Source organism: Paramisgurnus dabryanus, chromosome 4, assembly GCF_030506205.2.
Source record: "Paramisgurnus dabryanus chromosome 4, PD_genome_1.1, whole genome shotgun sequence".
NCBI classification, from domain to species: domain Eukaryota; kingdom Metazoa; phylum Chordata; class Actinopteri; order Cypriniformes; family Cobitidae; genus Paramisgurnus; species Paramisgurnus dabryanus.
The window spans coordinates 41,548,611-41,563,157 of record NC_133340.1 but is presented as its reverse complement, the minus strand read 5'-3'; the positions used below and the strand labels follow the sequence as shown (position 1 = coordinate 41,563,157).

The 14,547-nt window shown below is 37.9% G+C and overlaps 1 protein-coding gene across 1 annotated transcript in view; it reads left to right on the top strand.

Annotated features, from left to right (window-relative positions):
- tll1 (tolloid-like 1) overlaps positions 1 to 14,547 on the top strand; it is a 59,348-nt gene that overhangs the window by 29,804 nt on the left and 14,997 nt on the right. The window contains exons 7-18 of the mRNA XM_065275004.2: positions 1,400 to 1,578; positions 1,912 to 2,017; positions 2,153 to 2,277; positions 3,418 to 3,533; positions 6,362 to 6,464; positions 6,550 to 6,666; positions 6,997 to 7,142; positions 7,714 to 7,909; positions 8,366 to 8,491; positions 10,159 to 10,319; positions 10,410 to 10,590; positions 13,224 to 13,349. Coding sequence (XP_065131076.2) covers positions 1,400 to 1,578; positions 1,912 to 2,017; positions 2,153 to 2,277; positions 3,418 to 3,533; positions 6,362 to 6,464; positions 6,550 to 6,666; positions 6,997 to 7,142; positions 7,714 to 7,909; positions 8,366 to 8,491; positions 10,159 to 10,319; positions 10,410 to 10,590; positions 13,224 to 13,349 — 1,682 coding nt within the window. The remainder of the gene's footprint in view (positions 1 to 1,399; positions 1,579 to 1,911; positions 2,018 to 2,152; positions 2,278 to 3,417; positions 3,534 to 6,361; positions 6,465 to 6,549; positions 6,667 to 6,996; positions 7,143 to 7,713; positions 7,910 to 8,365; positions 8,492 to 10,158; positions 10,320 to 10,409; positions 10,591 to 13,223; positions 13,350 to 14,547) is intronic.

Sequence of the window (14,547 nt, the reverse complement as noted above, 5' to 3'; positions counted from 1 at the left end):
TTATCCAACTTATAAAACCCTCTTTTGCAACCACCTCTTTTTGTCCCTACCTTTTAGCTATGGCCAAATCGAAGGGTGGATCCTTAAAAGGATGCAGCCTCCGAAGTCCACTCAGCACACTGAAATCCATTGTTGGGTCACCTGATGTTCCCTACCTCAGTGGTTCTTAAACTGGGGGCCGTGAGATGGTGCCAGGGGGGCCCCAGTTTTATGACATTTTATAAAATACATTAATTTTTCATAAATTCTGCGTAATTAAACAAAACAAAAAAATAAGGCTACTAACCAACAACACTACTTTGTATAACTTAATATGTTTTGTTTAATTAAAAATAAAAATTTTAGAACCGTTTTTTTGTCATAAATTTTCTTTGGGGGGCCGCAAAGGAAAAAGTTTGAGAACCACTGCCCTACCTATGTCCCTGTCAGCGGGTCACAGTAGAGACATTTCTGACTTATTAAAATAAATATTGAATACAATTTTTTATTTTAGAAAATATGACACATTTATGCGGATTCAACTAAATAACAGTATATCAAATTAACCAACCAGAAATATGCCTGTTGACGTGGACAAGACCGACATTATCATAATTCCTCCCGCTTGGACTTATAACCTGTAAATTAACTCCCGTTAGCATTGCATTGTAACTGAATCTTTCAAACATGGTAAGGAGCGTTACATCCCCTTACAGATTAGCTGGCCAATCAGGGACACAGCGCTTTTCAGATAGTTTTGTACAAAATCAATGCGTTTGAGGAAAGCAGTATATCTGGAGCTACAAAAATGTACGGTATATGAAAAAATAATGTGTTTTTAACCATAAACCACGCAAACACATTGTATTATACCAAATACACAAAATAACATTGTTTTTTTAGCAATGAAATAGGTGCACTTTTAATGCAAAACAATGTCAAGGACCTTTTTCTGGCAAATACACACTTGTAAATTATTTTTTTTTGTGTGTGTGTGTGTTTATTTTAAAATATACGCAATGAATCTCGATATAACCCCATCTGTGAAAAACCTTTCGTTCTATAGACGTTTTCATCGGATGCATGTGCGTTGTCGCGGTTAAGCGTTTGGACGGAACTTAACTTCAAAGCTTTTGTCTCTCTAATGCATTTTTTTGCACTGGCACATAATCAGAAGTGAACAATGTGTGCTTATTTGTCGTTCAGGAAAAAACACAGTAAGAATCCGAGTGTTGACCTCAGGTTACCCTAAACACAGTTAATCGGCTCTCATCATTTCAAGTCACCCTAGCTCACCCCACAGCTCACCGCTCACCACCCCCTAATAACATCCATCACATAATCATAATCTGCAGTGTACACAAGTGGGATGAGCCAACATGTCAGAGTTTGAAATTTTCCCTTTTTTTTGATTCTCAAGGTGTTGCTCCTACGTTGGTCGTCGCGGCAACGGTCCCCAGGCAATATCTATCGGAAAGAACTGTGACAAGTTTGGCATTGTTGTTCACGAACTTGGCCATGTAATTGGCTTTTGGCACGAGCACACGCGACCTGACCGAGATGATCACGTAACTATCATCAGAGACAACATCCAACCAGGTAATACGATAACCATGACTTATGTTTTTACTGTTTATTCTGTCAGGTGCCTTCTAGTGAGATACAACCATGAGAATGCAGTTGTCATTCTTGTTTCATAGTGCTACATACGGTACACACAGTGTATGTTCATATACAATACACCATTTAGTTATGAACAAGAAGGACAACCGCATTTTACATTCCATGTGATTTATTTTTAATTTAGTTTATTTACAGTAGGTATTCGAGTTGCTCCTGTTAAGATGTTGTGTGAAAAGAGCAATTCATGTGTCAGTATCTGATAGTAAATACTGATATCAATTCCAAAGATCTGTATGTGTATATACTCAGGTCAGGAGTATAACTTCATCAAGATGGAACCAGGGGATGTAAACTCTCTGGGTGAGCCGTATGATTTTGACAGCATCATGCATTATGCCAGAAACACTTTTTCCAGGTGAGACTTTTACTTCTTTGTCTCTCTGTGTCAGATAACAAAAAACAACTCGGAGAATTTCACACTTTGTAATTGAATTCAGACGTCTCTAGACAAATGATCAAAATGGTTTTCCATTGTATTTCTCTTCCCTAGAGGAATGTTTTTGGACACAATTCTTCCCTCTCGTGATGAGAACGGTGTTAGGCCGGCTATCGGCCAGAGAACTAGACTCAGCAAAGGAGACATATCCCAAGCCAAGAAACTGTACAGATGCCCAGGTATGTTTGTGCGAGTGAAAATGAAAGATGACACAGGGTGTAAACTAAAAGAAGATGATCTCATTTTATGGGCAGAGGAAAGTATCCCTAGATAATATTGTGTGTGTGTATGCGTATATGTGTTTCCTTACATGATATCATTTGTTTTTGTCGGTTTAATGATGCATGTGTGCTTGAATCTCACTTAGAAGAGGGAAGAGGGCCACCCTGAAATTTCAGGGAAAGAGAGCATGGTGGGATACTCTCGTTGTACTGTCTGTGTGCAAGTATGCGTGTGGCATTAGTGTGTGTTTCTTCACTGCTGTATTGTGTATTGAGTTCACGCACTTGTGACGATTGTGTTTATGTGCGCAAATGCATAACACATGACCTATTTTACATACAAAGACATTTACAACTTTACAACTCTCAAAGGAATAGTTAATTATTTTCTCTCATGCGTCATGTCAACCTCATCCACTTCCATGGAAAAGAACAGCTTGGACAATATACTGTTCTTTTAAATTTCATGGGAAAAAGTGACATATTCAGATAAACTATTCTCAAGAGAGAGTTCATATCTTTGCTGTTACATACAGTACAGACTGTCAATCAAAGTTTAGTCTAGAATAAGAATGGTTGTTTTTCATCACAGAGAGTTCACCAAGCCAAAGATAACAGCTTATCTGACGTAATACTCGAAACAGCATGGTTGTGTGACTCTGAATCTTTGAAATCCATACTCAAACGCATCTCCATATGCAACCGCTGTCCAATTAGTTGTGATGAAAAGCAGAGGCCTTTTAAAAGTTTGGCCAACTGCTACATCAGTAATTGGGAGAAACGTTTGGCAAATGTTTGCAGCAGATTTAGCTTCTCCCGAACAGAGAATCTGCTCTTCAGTTTTGCCGCGTTTGGCTCCCGAGATCTCATTAGATCAGTCAATAGGTCTTTGTTACATTATTGTGTGTGTGCTTTCCCAAGTTGTGAGGTTGAATAACTTGAACAGCTGGTTATTTTAAAGAAAAACTTGAATAAACTTTAAGTTAATGGTATGAATAAAAAAAAATCATAAATTTTATTGACCTTCTGACCCCATGTCTGTTACCTTGTTATTTGTACTGAACCCACTCATTTATCATATTGTCTTATTTACTCCAGCATGTGGTGAAACGCTGCAGGACTCAGTGGGGAATTTCTCATCTCCAGGATACCCAAACGGATACCCCTCGTATACACACTGTGTGTGGAGGATCTCCGTCACACCTGGGGAGAAGGTAGGACACCGCTGCTGTTTGTGACTTCACAAAGGTTCATTGCACAGCTCTCTATGCGTTTGTATCTGAAATTTGCAATCACTTCTTTCTGTAATAGTATTTGCTCAATCCGTAAAAAGATAAAACACTGGGGCAGTACTCTCCAAAATGGTACACTGTATACCCCTATTTATCACTAGAGGATGCATACTGGTACAGTAACCTTCTAAGACCTGGATGTCCATATACGTGGACATAAATTTTTTTTTTTTTTGCACCACAATACTTAATTCTGTGTAACTGGAACCTGTTGTACACAAACGTGGACAATTACACTGCTTTATGTTCAAAGAAACATGGATATGGTTTAGGGCTGTCAAAAGATTAATCGTGATTAATCACATCTAAAATAAAAGTTTGTGTTTACATAACATATGTGTGTGTAATGTGTATAATTATTATGTATATATAAATACACACACATTCATGTGTATATTTAAGAAATATTTGCATTTATATACTGTATAAACATTTATATAATTTATATTATATAGAAATATAAATATTTTATATATAAATATAACCAATTTTTCTTAAATATATACATGACTGTGTGTGTTTTTATATATAAATATTAATTATACACACTACACACACATATGTTATGTAAACACAAACTTTTATTTTAGATGTGATTAGAGATGTTCCGATACCATTTTTCTCTTCCCGATACCGATTCCGATACCTGGGCTCAGGGTATCGGCCGATACCGAGTACCGATCCGATACCTGGGTGTGTCTCTGTATAATATACAGCTGTACATACTACTAGCCCTGTATGAATGGATATAACTGTTTTATGGTGTGCTTCAGACTTATTCCTGTATAAAACATGAACAAATACATACAGTGAACTACAGTACTTTTATTATCTGAAAGACATTTGACAGTAATATTTATTTTTGCTATGAGAAAATCAGCCACAAATCTAACACTGTAAACTGAAAGGCTGTTTTAGGTTTAGAATAATTGGAAAAATCTGTGGAATTCTGCGGGATGGTTTTAAATTAAAGAATTTAAGCTATTAAATAGTACAAATTTGCATCTAAAATAATTACTTTTTAAAGGCTTACAATTAAAATGAATACACCAAACCAATGAGTCCTCTGAATTAAACTGGACCAACATGAACCAGATAATGTGCATGTCAAGATAGAATTATAGTTTGTAGCCTACTGTATATAAAATGACATATATTATTGTTTATATATAGGCTATTATAGCAGAATAAAAGCTTGTGTTAATACGTTCTTATTGTGAATTAAGCACTTATGAAGATAATTTCATCATTTTTACAATGCAATGTAAACTTTATATTAAACATAACAAGAGCATTCGTCTTGTAAACTGATTTGAAATGATGGATGTGCTGTGCTGACTTTCGCGTCACATAGACGACAGAGACAAGTAAGATCTGCGGTAAAACTCAGTGGTAAGTTTTATTTAATCTCATATATCAAACGGTTCATACTCTTATCATTAAAAACAATCACAGCAAACAGCACGCGCAGGGTTCATGTACTTGTCAATGCTGCTCACAAATGCATGAGGGTATGTATTTTTGCTTGTTGTCAATGACATCTCAAATCTCAAGCGCGGGGTATGTGTGCTTGTCAATCACGGGCATTAAATCTGCGGGCGCGGATTCTGTTGAGACATGTCGATGTTTTATTAGTCTGAAATACTTACAAACAGCAGACATACGGCTGCATGCTTTCATTTCTCCGCCGCTCTAAGTAAAAAGTGGTTTCGTCACGCATGAGGTAACTTCCTGGTGTTCGCATTCAGAGCAGAAGAAGAAATGAGTTTCGCTTTGCAGCGTTAGCTTTAGTGTAAGCTATAACGGGCATAACTAGATTTATTAAGAAAATGGTATCGGATCGGTACATGGGTTCAAGTACTCGCCGATTCCGATGCCAGAATTTTTTGTGGTATCGGCCGCATTTCCGATACTGGTATCGGAATCGGAACAACTCTAGATGTGATTAATCACGATTAATCTTTTGACAGCCCTAATATGGTTATTATATTTATTGGTTCTTCCTAAACCCAAAATAGCTGGAAGAAATCTGAAAAAAAGACAAACCAAAGCTTGGGTCTTAGGAGGTTAAAGGTATTGAAGAGCTCAGATTCAAAAGCCGTCAAATGTCACTTTCATTAAAATGAGATGATGATATTGTTTGATGCACATATTGGTTTGTCAAATACTTCCGGTTCAATTCCGCTTAATCCCGACCTCAGGCAATTCAGAAATACCATTTAGTTGGCAGAATATTTTATAGATATATAATATTTTCATAAGATCCCCTAGGGTCAATGTTAGGTTGACAGAAGCTGATGCTGTCGGGAGAACAAGCAACAGCTGGCATTTTTCGGTCTCCTGAGTGCCTCTCGCGTAAATTTATTTGATTTTTAAAGCTTACGTTTCTTCCCCTCCACAGAAAACCACCACATGTTTATCAATGCCATCGAACGTACTATTTTGTTTTTGTTTGTTTGTTGATCACGAAGTACAAAGTAGATGAGAAAAACTAGGATACAATACAGATTTTTTTTTTTTAATGCCGTTTATCGCGTTTTGGAACCAAACTCTTAATATTTGAACGAATGTGTGCGCCTTATTCAGAAAGGACAATGAAGAGTGACTGGAGACTTTTTTTGCAAGTACTTGGTACTAGTGGAGGGTACTATCCCAGTGATAGCTGCTGTTATATTTTTGTAAAGTGTATGGTTTTAATAAAAAAACTGTGGGGTTTGCTGTGCATGACAGCTGTGTGCTGCTCATTTCAGATAGTGTTAAACTTCACCACTATGGACCTGTACAAGAGCAGCCTGTGCTGGTATGACTACATTGAGGTTCGTGATGGATACTGGAGGAAAGCACCACTGCTGGGTACATACAAGAACCTTAAATTTTCTGTTATACTTTTTATGTGCTTATGATTCGACGTCTTGTGTGCGTGTGTTTGTGTGTGCAGGTCGCTTCTGTGGTGATAAAATTCCAGAGGTTTTGGTCTCTACTGACAGTCGGATGTGGATTGAGTTCCGCAGTAGCAGCAACTGGGTTGGAAAGGGATTTGCAGCTGTCTATGAAGGTGTGCTATTGTGCTACTATTTCTTGTAGTATTGCCTTGGTGTTTACTTTTAGTGTGGGAGTTCACTCTAGTTGTAATTGAAGTGAACAAATGTGAACAAATTTTGTAGTCCCTAAAGTATCCAGATCCAGAAAATTGGTTCAAGCTCTGAACAAACAGAGTAAAATTATGCTGATTTGGGATGGAGGGGAACTGTTGAAATTACTGTCATTGTTGATGTAGACGGCTGTATGTATACACTTGCAAGATGATCAGGCTCCTTCCGACCCTGCTTTCAGAAGTTGATGTCAACGTAAAAATCTAATTTACAATGTCTCACTCTCTCTTTAGCGATATGCGGAGGAGAGATTAACAAGGACTCGGGACAAATTCAGTCTCCAAACTATCCAGATGACTACCGTCCATCTAAAGAATGTGTGTGGAGGATAACTGTGTCTGAGGGCTACAGTGTGGGCCTGAGCTTTCAGGTCTTTGAGGTGAGATTGTTCTCCCATTGTTTCCAGTCTGCTTATGTCATGTTTTTTGCTTTGCTTTGGGGCTTTCACAGTCTCAGAGCATTCTTCTCTCCCTCTTTTCTAATCTTTTCATTCTGATAGAAGTTCTGTTAGGCTGACTTACTTTAACGTTTGTGTTACACATGCACAAATACGCATCATTGACAACTTGATTTAACTATAATGCTGCAGATGTGTGAGCAAAAAACCAACACATTTGGTTATTTACACTAAAGCATCAGAATGTTGTTACAAGCCGCAAGCATGCATGTGCACCATTGTATGTATCAGTAGGTCAAAGGTGTTGCATTGTTCAAGGGCAATGAAAACACACTCTCTCCCTTTGCATACACACATTCACACTTTCTTTTGCACGCATAAAGTCTATAAAGAGCAGGACGTGCACCAGACCCCGAGAGCCTGGCATATAGCGCACACAGAGAGACGCCTGAGATCCTGTGATCCTGTTTTTATTGGATTGTTTCCTAGGCACTGACACCTAAAGTGCCGCTGACACGCTAAAGCCATTTACACATTATGTGCATATGTGCAGATTGAGAGGCATGACAACTGCGCGTACGACTACCTGGAGGTAAGAGACGGTTTATCTGAGACCAGCCCTCTGATTGGTCGATTCTGCGGCTATGATAAGCCCGAAGATATTCGCTCCACCTCCAACACCCTCTGGATGAAATTTGTGTCGGATGGGACAGTTAATAAAGCTGGCTTCGCTGCAAACTTCTTTAAAGGTGAAAACACACAAACATATTAGGAATTGGGGCTGTTTGTTTAAAGGAAAACACCACCGTTTTTCAATATTTTACTATGTTCTTACCTCAACTTAGACAAATTAATACATACCTATCTTTTTTCAATGCAAGCATTTTTAATCTTTGTACAGCGTCTTGTGAATGTGTTAGCATTTAGCCTAGCCCCATTTATTCCTATGGCTCCAAACAGGGATGAATTAAGAAGCCACCAAACACTTTCATGTTTTTCCTATTTAAGGACTGTTACATGAGTAGTTACACGAGTAAGTATGGTTGCATAAAATAAAACTTTTGTTTGGAGTCAATGGAATGAATGGGGATAGGCTAAATGCTAACAAATTTAAATATCTGTATTAAATTGCTGCGACTAAACTGTATTGTGTTGGACCCTGTTTATTAAATGACTTTACCCGGTGTATGTGTGTCATAAAACAGAGGAAGATGAGTGCCTGAAGCCAGATAATGGGGGCTGTGAGCAGAGATGTGTAAACACATTAGGAAGCTTCAAGTGTGCCTGTGATCCTGGATATGAACTGGCTCCTGACAAGAAGAGCTGTGAAGGTATGAGTTGTGTTTGTGTGTCTATATGTGTGTGTGTGTGTAATCACACAGGTGCTTCCGTCTTCCCGTTTCAAACAAATCGGCGGATGCTCAGACCAAATCGAAGTGTTAAGGAAAACATCTGCAGTCAACAGAAAAACAACAGGAACAAACAGCACCGCATACTTGCGTACCTCAGAAACAACACAATTTCTGTCCTTGCCCAGCAAGCAATAGCCGTCATTTCGCCATCTAGGCTAACTATAGACCCAATGTACTCCAACAATGAGTAATCCACTTCTAGCCAAAATAACCTAAAACATGTTGTTTTTGCCAAAAAACTTCTTGACTGTGTTTGCACGGCTATTAGACATGTTTTAAACATAAACATTGCTTACTGGGATATTAGAGGACAATGTTTTGCGGTCTTACTAAAATAACATAATCACCATCAAAGCACTCTTAATTTATCTTTAATAGAAAGCTTATTATTGATTAGGGGAGAGTGGGGCACAACTTAACGCCTTTTGGCTTTGGCTCAATCATTCAAAAATATTTGAGTTTGATTAATTATATTTTTACACAAGCAACACACACATCTCTGCTACAAATGAACATTTGGAGTTTGTTTCTAGTCCTTACCATTCTTGGACAATTACACCAAACGTGACAGAAGTGCAAACATTACAACGTACCCCATAGGTGGGGTTAATTGTAACAGGCAGGGGGTTAGTTGTAACATTTGCTAAAAATTAAGTTTGCAGGCAAATATTTTAATACTATTTTGTCTCTATACTTGAAGTGGATATTGTTTATATATCTGTCTATAATAGACAGGTATCCACACTGTATTCATTCATCAAGCCCTTTTCTTACAATAGTTCAATTATAAATGGATACAAATGTCTAAATATGTGAAAAAAAGCAGCTCAACCATGATTAAATTTTTTTAAAATGTGGCCCAGTCTGTAATAACCATACTACAGTTTCAAAAATCAAATTCTGAGATAATGAGCATCAAAATCTGATTTTAGCCATTCATTTCATTGTAATTTCAATCTTCGACGTGACCTTATTCAATAAATATTAAAGATATGAACAAAAATACATTTGACAATAAGACAAGCACGTTTATTTTTTTGGCAGCCAGCAATCATTTGTGTGTAGTCTATTTAAAACTACGGCAAGAATTACGCTAATGTTAGCGTTTTCATATCGTCAGTGCTAAGGGGTTAGTTGTAACACAGCGTTACAATTAACCCCGCTGGGTGAAAATATTTTCAAGCCCACTACAAAAAGTTGCTAAGAGCTGCAGACATATTTCAAAACAATGCTATGTTTTAGTCAACAGGACACTGATTAATATGACATAGCATTGGATTTGGTATCTTACACACCCAACTTAGAAACCGAAAAAAAAACAAGTGATGAAAACATTTACTTACATGCCACCAAAACACTCGTTCATCAATAACTCTCTAGAAAACATTACACATTTCCAATAATTTGCGGGAGATCGTCTTTTGGCAGCGTGAAAAAATACCGGAAAACCAAATGCTCAACCTTGTGCAACAATGTAAACAGTCCGTGTTACCACTTACCCCTTCATTACTTTTTGCCCCGCACACACCTATACAGCCAGAAAACTAAAGGCCGAGCATGTTTCTCATTTGTTCTCTTTCTTTCAGCTGCATGTGGAGGTTTGTTGACCAAGTTGAACGGCACAATCACTAGTCCCGGCTGGCCTAAAGAATACCCCCCAAATAAGAACTGTGTGTGGCAAGTGGTGGCTCCAACTCAGTACCGCATATCCATTCAGTTTGAAACCTTTGAACTAGAGGGAAATGAGGTGAGAACACAGCGTGAGAGAATGTGTATTTGTTTTCATAGCACGCATGAAGATGTATGAGCGTATTATTCATGTATTTCATCTGCGCAGGTGTGCAAGTACGATTACGTTGAGGTGCGGAGCGGCTTGTCATCTGACTCTAAACTTCATGGGAAATACTGCGGTACAGAGGTTCCTGAGGTCATTACCTCCCAGTACAACAACATGCGGATCGAGTTCAAATCGGACAACACGGTCTCCAAGAAAGGCTTCAAGGTTCACTTTTTCTCTGGTAAGACCGACCACCTTTTAGCTATGTTTTGCCATCTTCATCAAAGCTCGCTTGTGCCGTGTAAATGATACTTAGAGTGTAAATTCTGAAAGCTTTTTAAACAGATGACTGAGATGAACAAGAAGTTATAAGGGTTTGTTTAGAAACTCTTGGGAACAGATTGTAAAAATGTATTAATCCAAAGGCTGGAATCCGGAATTATGTTTGCTTTCAAATCCTTCCTGTGCCTGTGGTTTTTGATGTGGTTTTGATATTGTACTATTACTGTATTATTATTATATATTAAAGGGATAGTTCACCCCAAAATATTAATTCTGTTATCATTTACTTACTCTCATTATGTTACAATCTGTATAAATTTCTTTGTTCTGATGAACACTGAGGAATATATTTTGAGACTTTTTATTTTGTGTTCATCGGAACAAAGAAATTTATATGGGTTTGTAACAACATAAGAGTGAGTAAATGATGACAGAATTTTTATTTTTTATCTTATTTTACAGTTAAAGATGCTTTAAGTGATTTCATCATTTTTTTCTTTTACCACTGAATCTTAGACCACCACCATCTCTTTAACCAACCACATGCCCTCTCTCTAAAGACAATCAATGTAAAGTCAGTAAACCATACTTGTCCAAGAGGCAGCAACATTTATGACTGGCTACTTTTCAGAAAATAATTGCTTACAGCTTCATTCCAACCGGCACTTGCTATTAGCCAAACCACAAACAGAGGCTACAACCTGATTAGTCATCTGTTTGTATTTGGGCCTTCATGGTATATTTCTGATAACTGGAATGCACAAATGAAAGCTTAACGCACAGATGTAGAATGGGTACCATGTATCTGCAGTGTGCGTGAGTGAGAGAATAAGCTCCTAATGAGTTATAATAGTGTCTCTCTCATTGTCCGGAAAGACCTGAGGGTTGGATTTTACTGGCTCAGTGCCGGCAGACTTAGGAAGCTCCCTACAACGCTCCCACACACACCTCACCAGTGTGAGAGATTGAGCCCAGGAAGTTCAGAACTGGATAAAAGACAAAATTTATTTATAGTGTAAAAAGTGTCTAGAGAGTGTGAAAAAACGCACTCCTCGTACTGCTTTATCGCTTCTGTAGCACTGGAACTGTGAATTGACAGACAGGTTTTGAAGGGAGTAGAATGTATTGCAGATGTTGCAACAAAGTTGGCCTTTTTTGTTATCTGTTAATCCTTTAGGACATAATTTAGGACATAATAAAGCATATAGACCCTTTTACTGTTTGTATACAATGATGACGTGGCAGCGTATGCGCGCGCATTTAGGCAACGGAAGTATCGTAAGAATCAGCAGTGAAGCAACACAAACAGTAAGTTATTTTAAAAAAGTTGACTTTATGAACATTTTCAACACAGCTACCAGATCCGTGTACTATAGTGGAGTGGATAGAAGACGTTAGCAGATGGCCAAAAATAAAGTTGCCAGATACATATATACGTATATTAGTATATTATATTTGAGCAACCAAACGCAACAACCAGACAATTTGATGCTGGGAAACCGTTTTAATAAACGTTCTGAGTTGCTACCACGTTAGAACCAATGGGGAATAACACTACTTCCGTTGCCCAAATGCGCGCGCAGGCTATTTGATCACGTGAGCTGTAAAAGGGTCTATACAAATTAATTTTGAAAATCTCTTAATCTAGTCAGTTTTCTTAAAAATCCAGATAATTTACTCACCACCATGTCATCCAAAATGTTGATGTCTTCCTTTGTTCAGCTGAGGAGAAATTATGTTTTTTTTGAGGAAAACATTCCAGGGTTTTTATCATTTTAATGGATTTTAATGGACCCCAACACTTAACAGTTTTTTCAACAGAGTTTCAAAGGACTCTAAACGATCCCAAACGAGACATAAGTGTCTTATCTAGCTAAACAAGTGTCATTTTTGTAAAAAAAAAATGCACTTTTAAACCACAACTTCTTGTCTATCTCTGGTCATGTGATGCGCCAGCACGACCTCATGCAATACGTCATCACGTCAATTAAGAGGGACGGATGATGTATTCGAAACTACGCCCCAATGTTTACGAGGACCGTTCCGACGTTGTTGTATGTGTAATGATACTAATTAATGTCTTTGTGTCAGTTTATTGTTTAAAATGGTCTGCAAATGTGCGTTTCATATATGTAACACGTCACCTTTGTACGTCACTATGCAATTACGTGAGGTCGCGCTGGCGCGTCACAGGACAGGAGATAGACGAGAAGTTGTGGTTTAAAAGTGCATATTTTTTATTTTTCTTGTTAAAAATGACAATCGTTTCGATAAGACACAAATGCCTTGTTTGGTATCGTTTAGAGTCCTTTAAAACTCTGTTGAAAAAAACTGTTAAGTGTTAAGTGTTGGTGTCCATTAAAATGAGAAAAATCCTGGAATTTATTCTCGACTGAACAACAAAAGACATCAACATTTTGGATGACATGGTGGTGAGTAAATTATCTGGATTTTTTTTAAGAAAATTGACTAATCTTTTAAGGATTCTTATTTGAAATCTCTTGATCTTATGGTGTATCATGAAATTCACAACATCCTCCTTCTTGCTCCCATTGAACTGATGGGTCATCCCTTGTCTTTTTTTTACCACAGATAAAGATGAATGTTCAAAGGATAACGGTGGATGCCAGCATGAGTGCATCAACACTATCGGCAGCTATGTGTGTCAGTGCCGCAACGGCTTTATATTGCATGAGAACAAACACGACTGCAAAGAAGGTATGTACTGGTTCTCGCAAACAGTAAAGATAATAGTGGCCAGCAGAAGGGTGAGGGTAGTCATCCGGTAGTGAAGCGTCCAGCATGTGTAAGCATGTACTCTGTTGATGTGTGCTACAGTACATTTTGCTGAGGATGAGTGAAAAGCCACAGACCTTGAAAAAAACTTGCAACTCTCTCCTCAGCATTTTAGATGCAGAGTAATGTCATTTCTGGCCAATCTTCAGCCAACAACTTCTTTTCTTTCCGACTCTAGTTTGTCTCTTAACCATCAATAACTGTCAAGATGCCATCATAGTGTGAGTCATATGTATTCATGCTTTTAAAGGGGCCATATCTCAAGGAACTGATTCGATCATTCCAGTCTGACCTTCGAGTATGTACGACACATTTTGGCTTGTTTTGTGAACCTGTCACGCTATTAGAGGCCATTATTGAGGGATGGGGCAGCTGTTGTATAATTGAAACTGTATGTTTGCTCACAGCTCAAACACAGTTTGCAGCAAAGCACTGTTTTTTCAATTTACACGCAAAAAGAACATTCACACAGATGTCTGAAAGGTATAGGACAGCAGCAAAAAACAACCAATTTAATTCAACCGACCCACTTTATTTACAGATGTATGTACTGCAGTGGCGGCCGAGGACTTCTTTTTTCGAGGGCGCTCGATGCGAAGTTCATCACAACATACATGTAGCCCGTCATGTGTATGGTTCCTTAATTTAAAATATATGTTCTGCGCATTGAGAGATGCATCACGTTTCTTTTCAAAATAAGTGCCTGCTGCAGATGCGTCTAAAGCAGGGGTCTTCAACGTTTTTTGGGTCGGGGACCCCTTAGATAAGAGAGGCATGGAGCAGGGACCCCCTTATACTAAATGTGTAAAACAAAGATATTTAACTAAGCAGTAAGGTATGAGAGGCTGCCTTTTCGTATTAGGCACAACGCAACGTGGAGTAAAGTACAACTGATGACCAATCAGAATCAAGGACTGGAACTGTTTTATAAATAGAAACAAACCATATTGTCACACAGCCATACTATATTAAAATGCATAATTTTTTTGTTAAAGTAGATTTAGTTTTTATATTAATATAATAATAATAATAATAATAATAATAATATTGTAGCCTCTTATGGAACGGCTGAAAATCCACAAGGGGGCGCATTTGTTCCTCAGACGTTGCACAATAAACA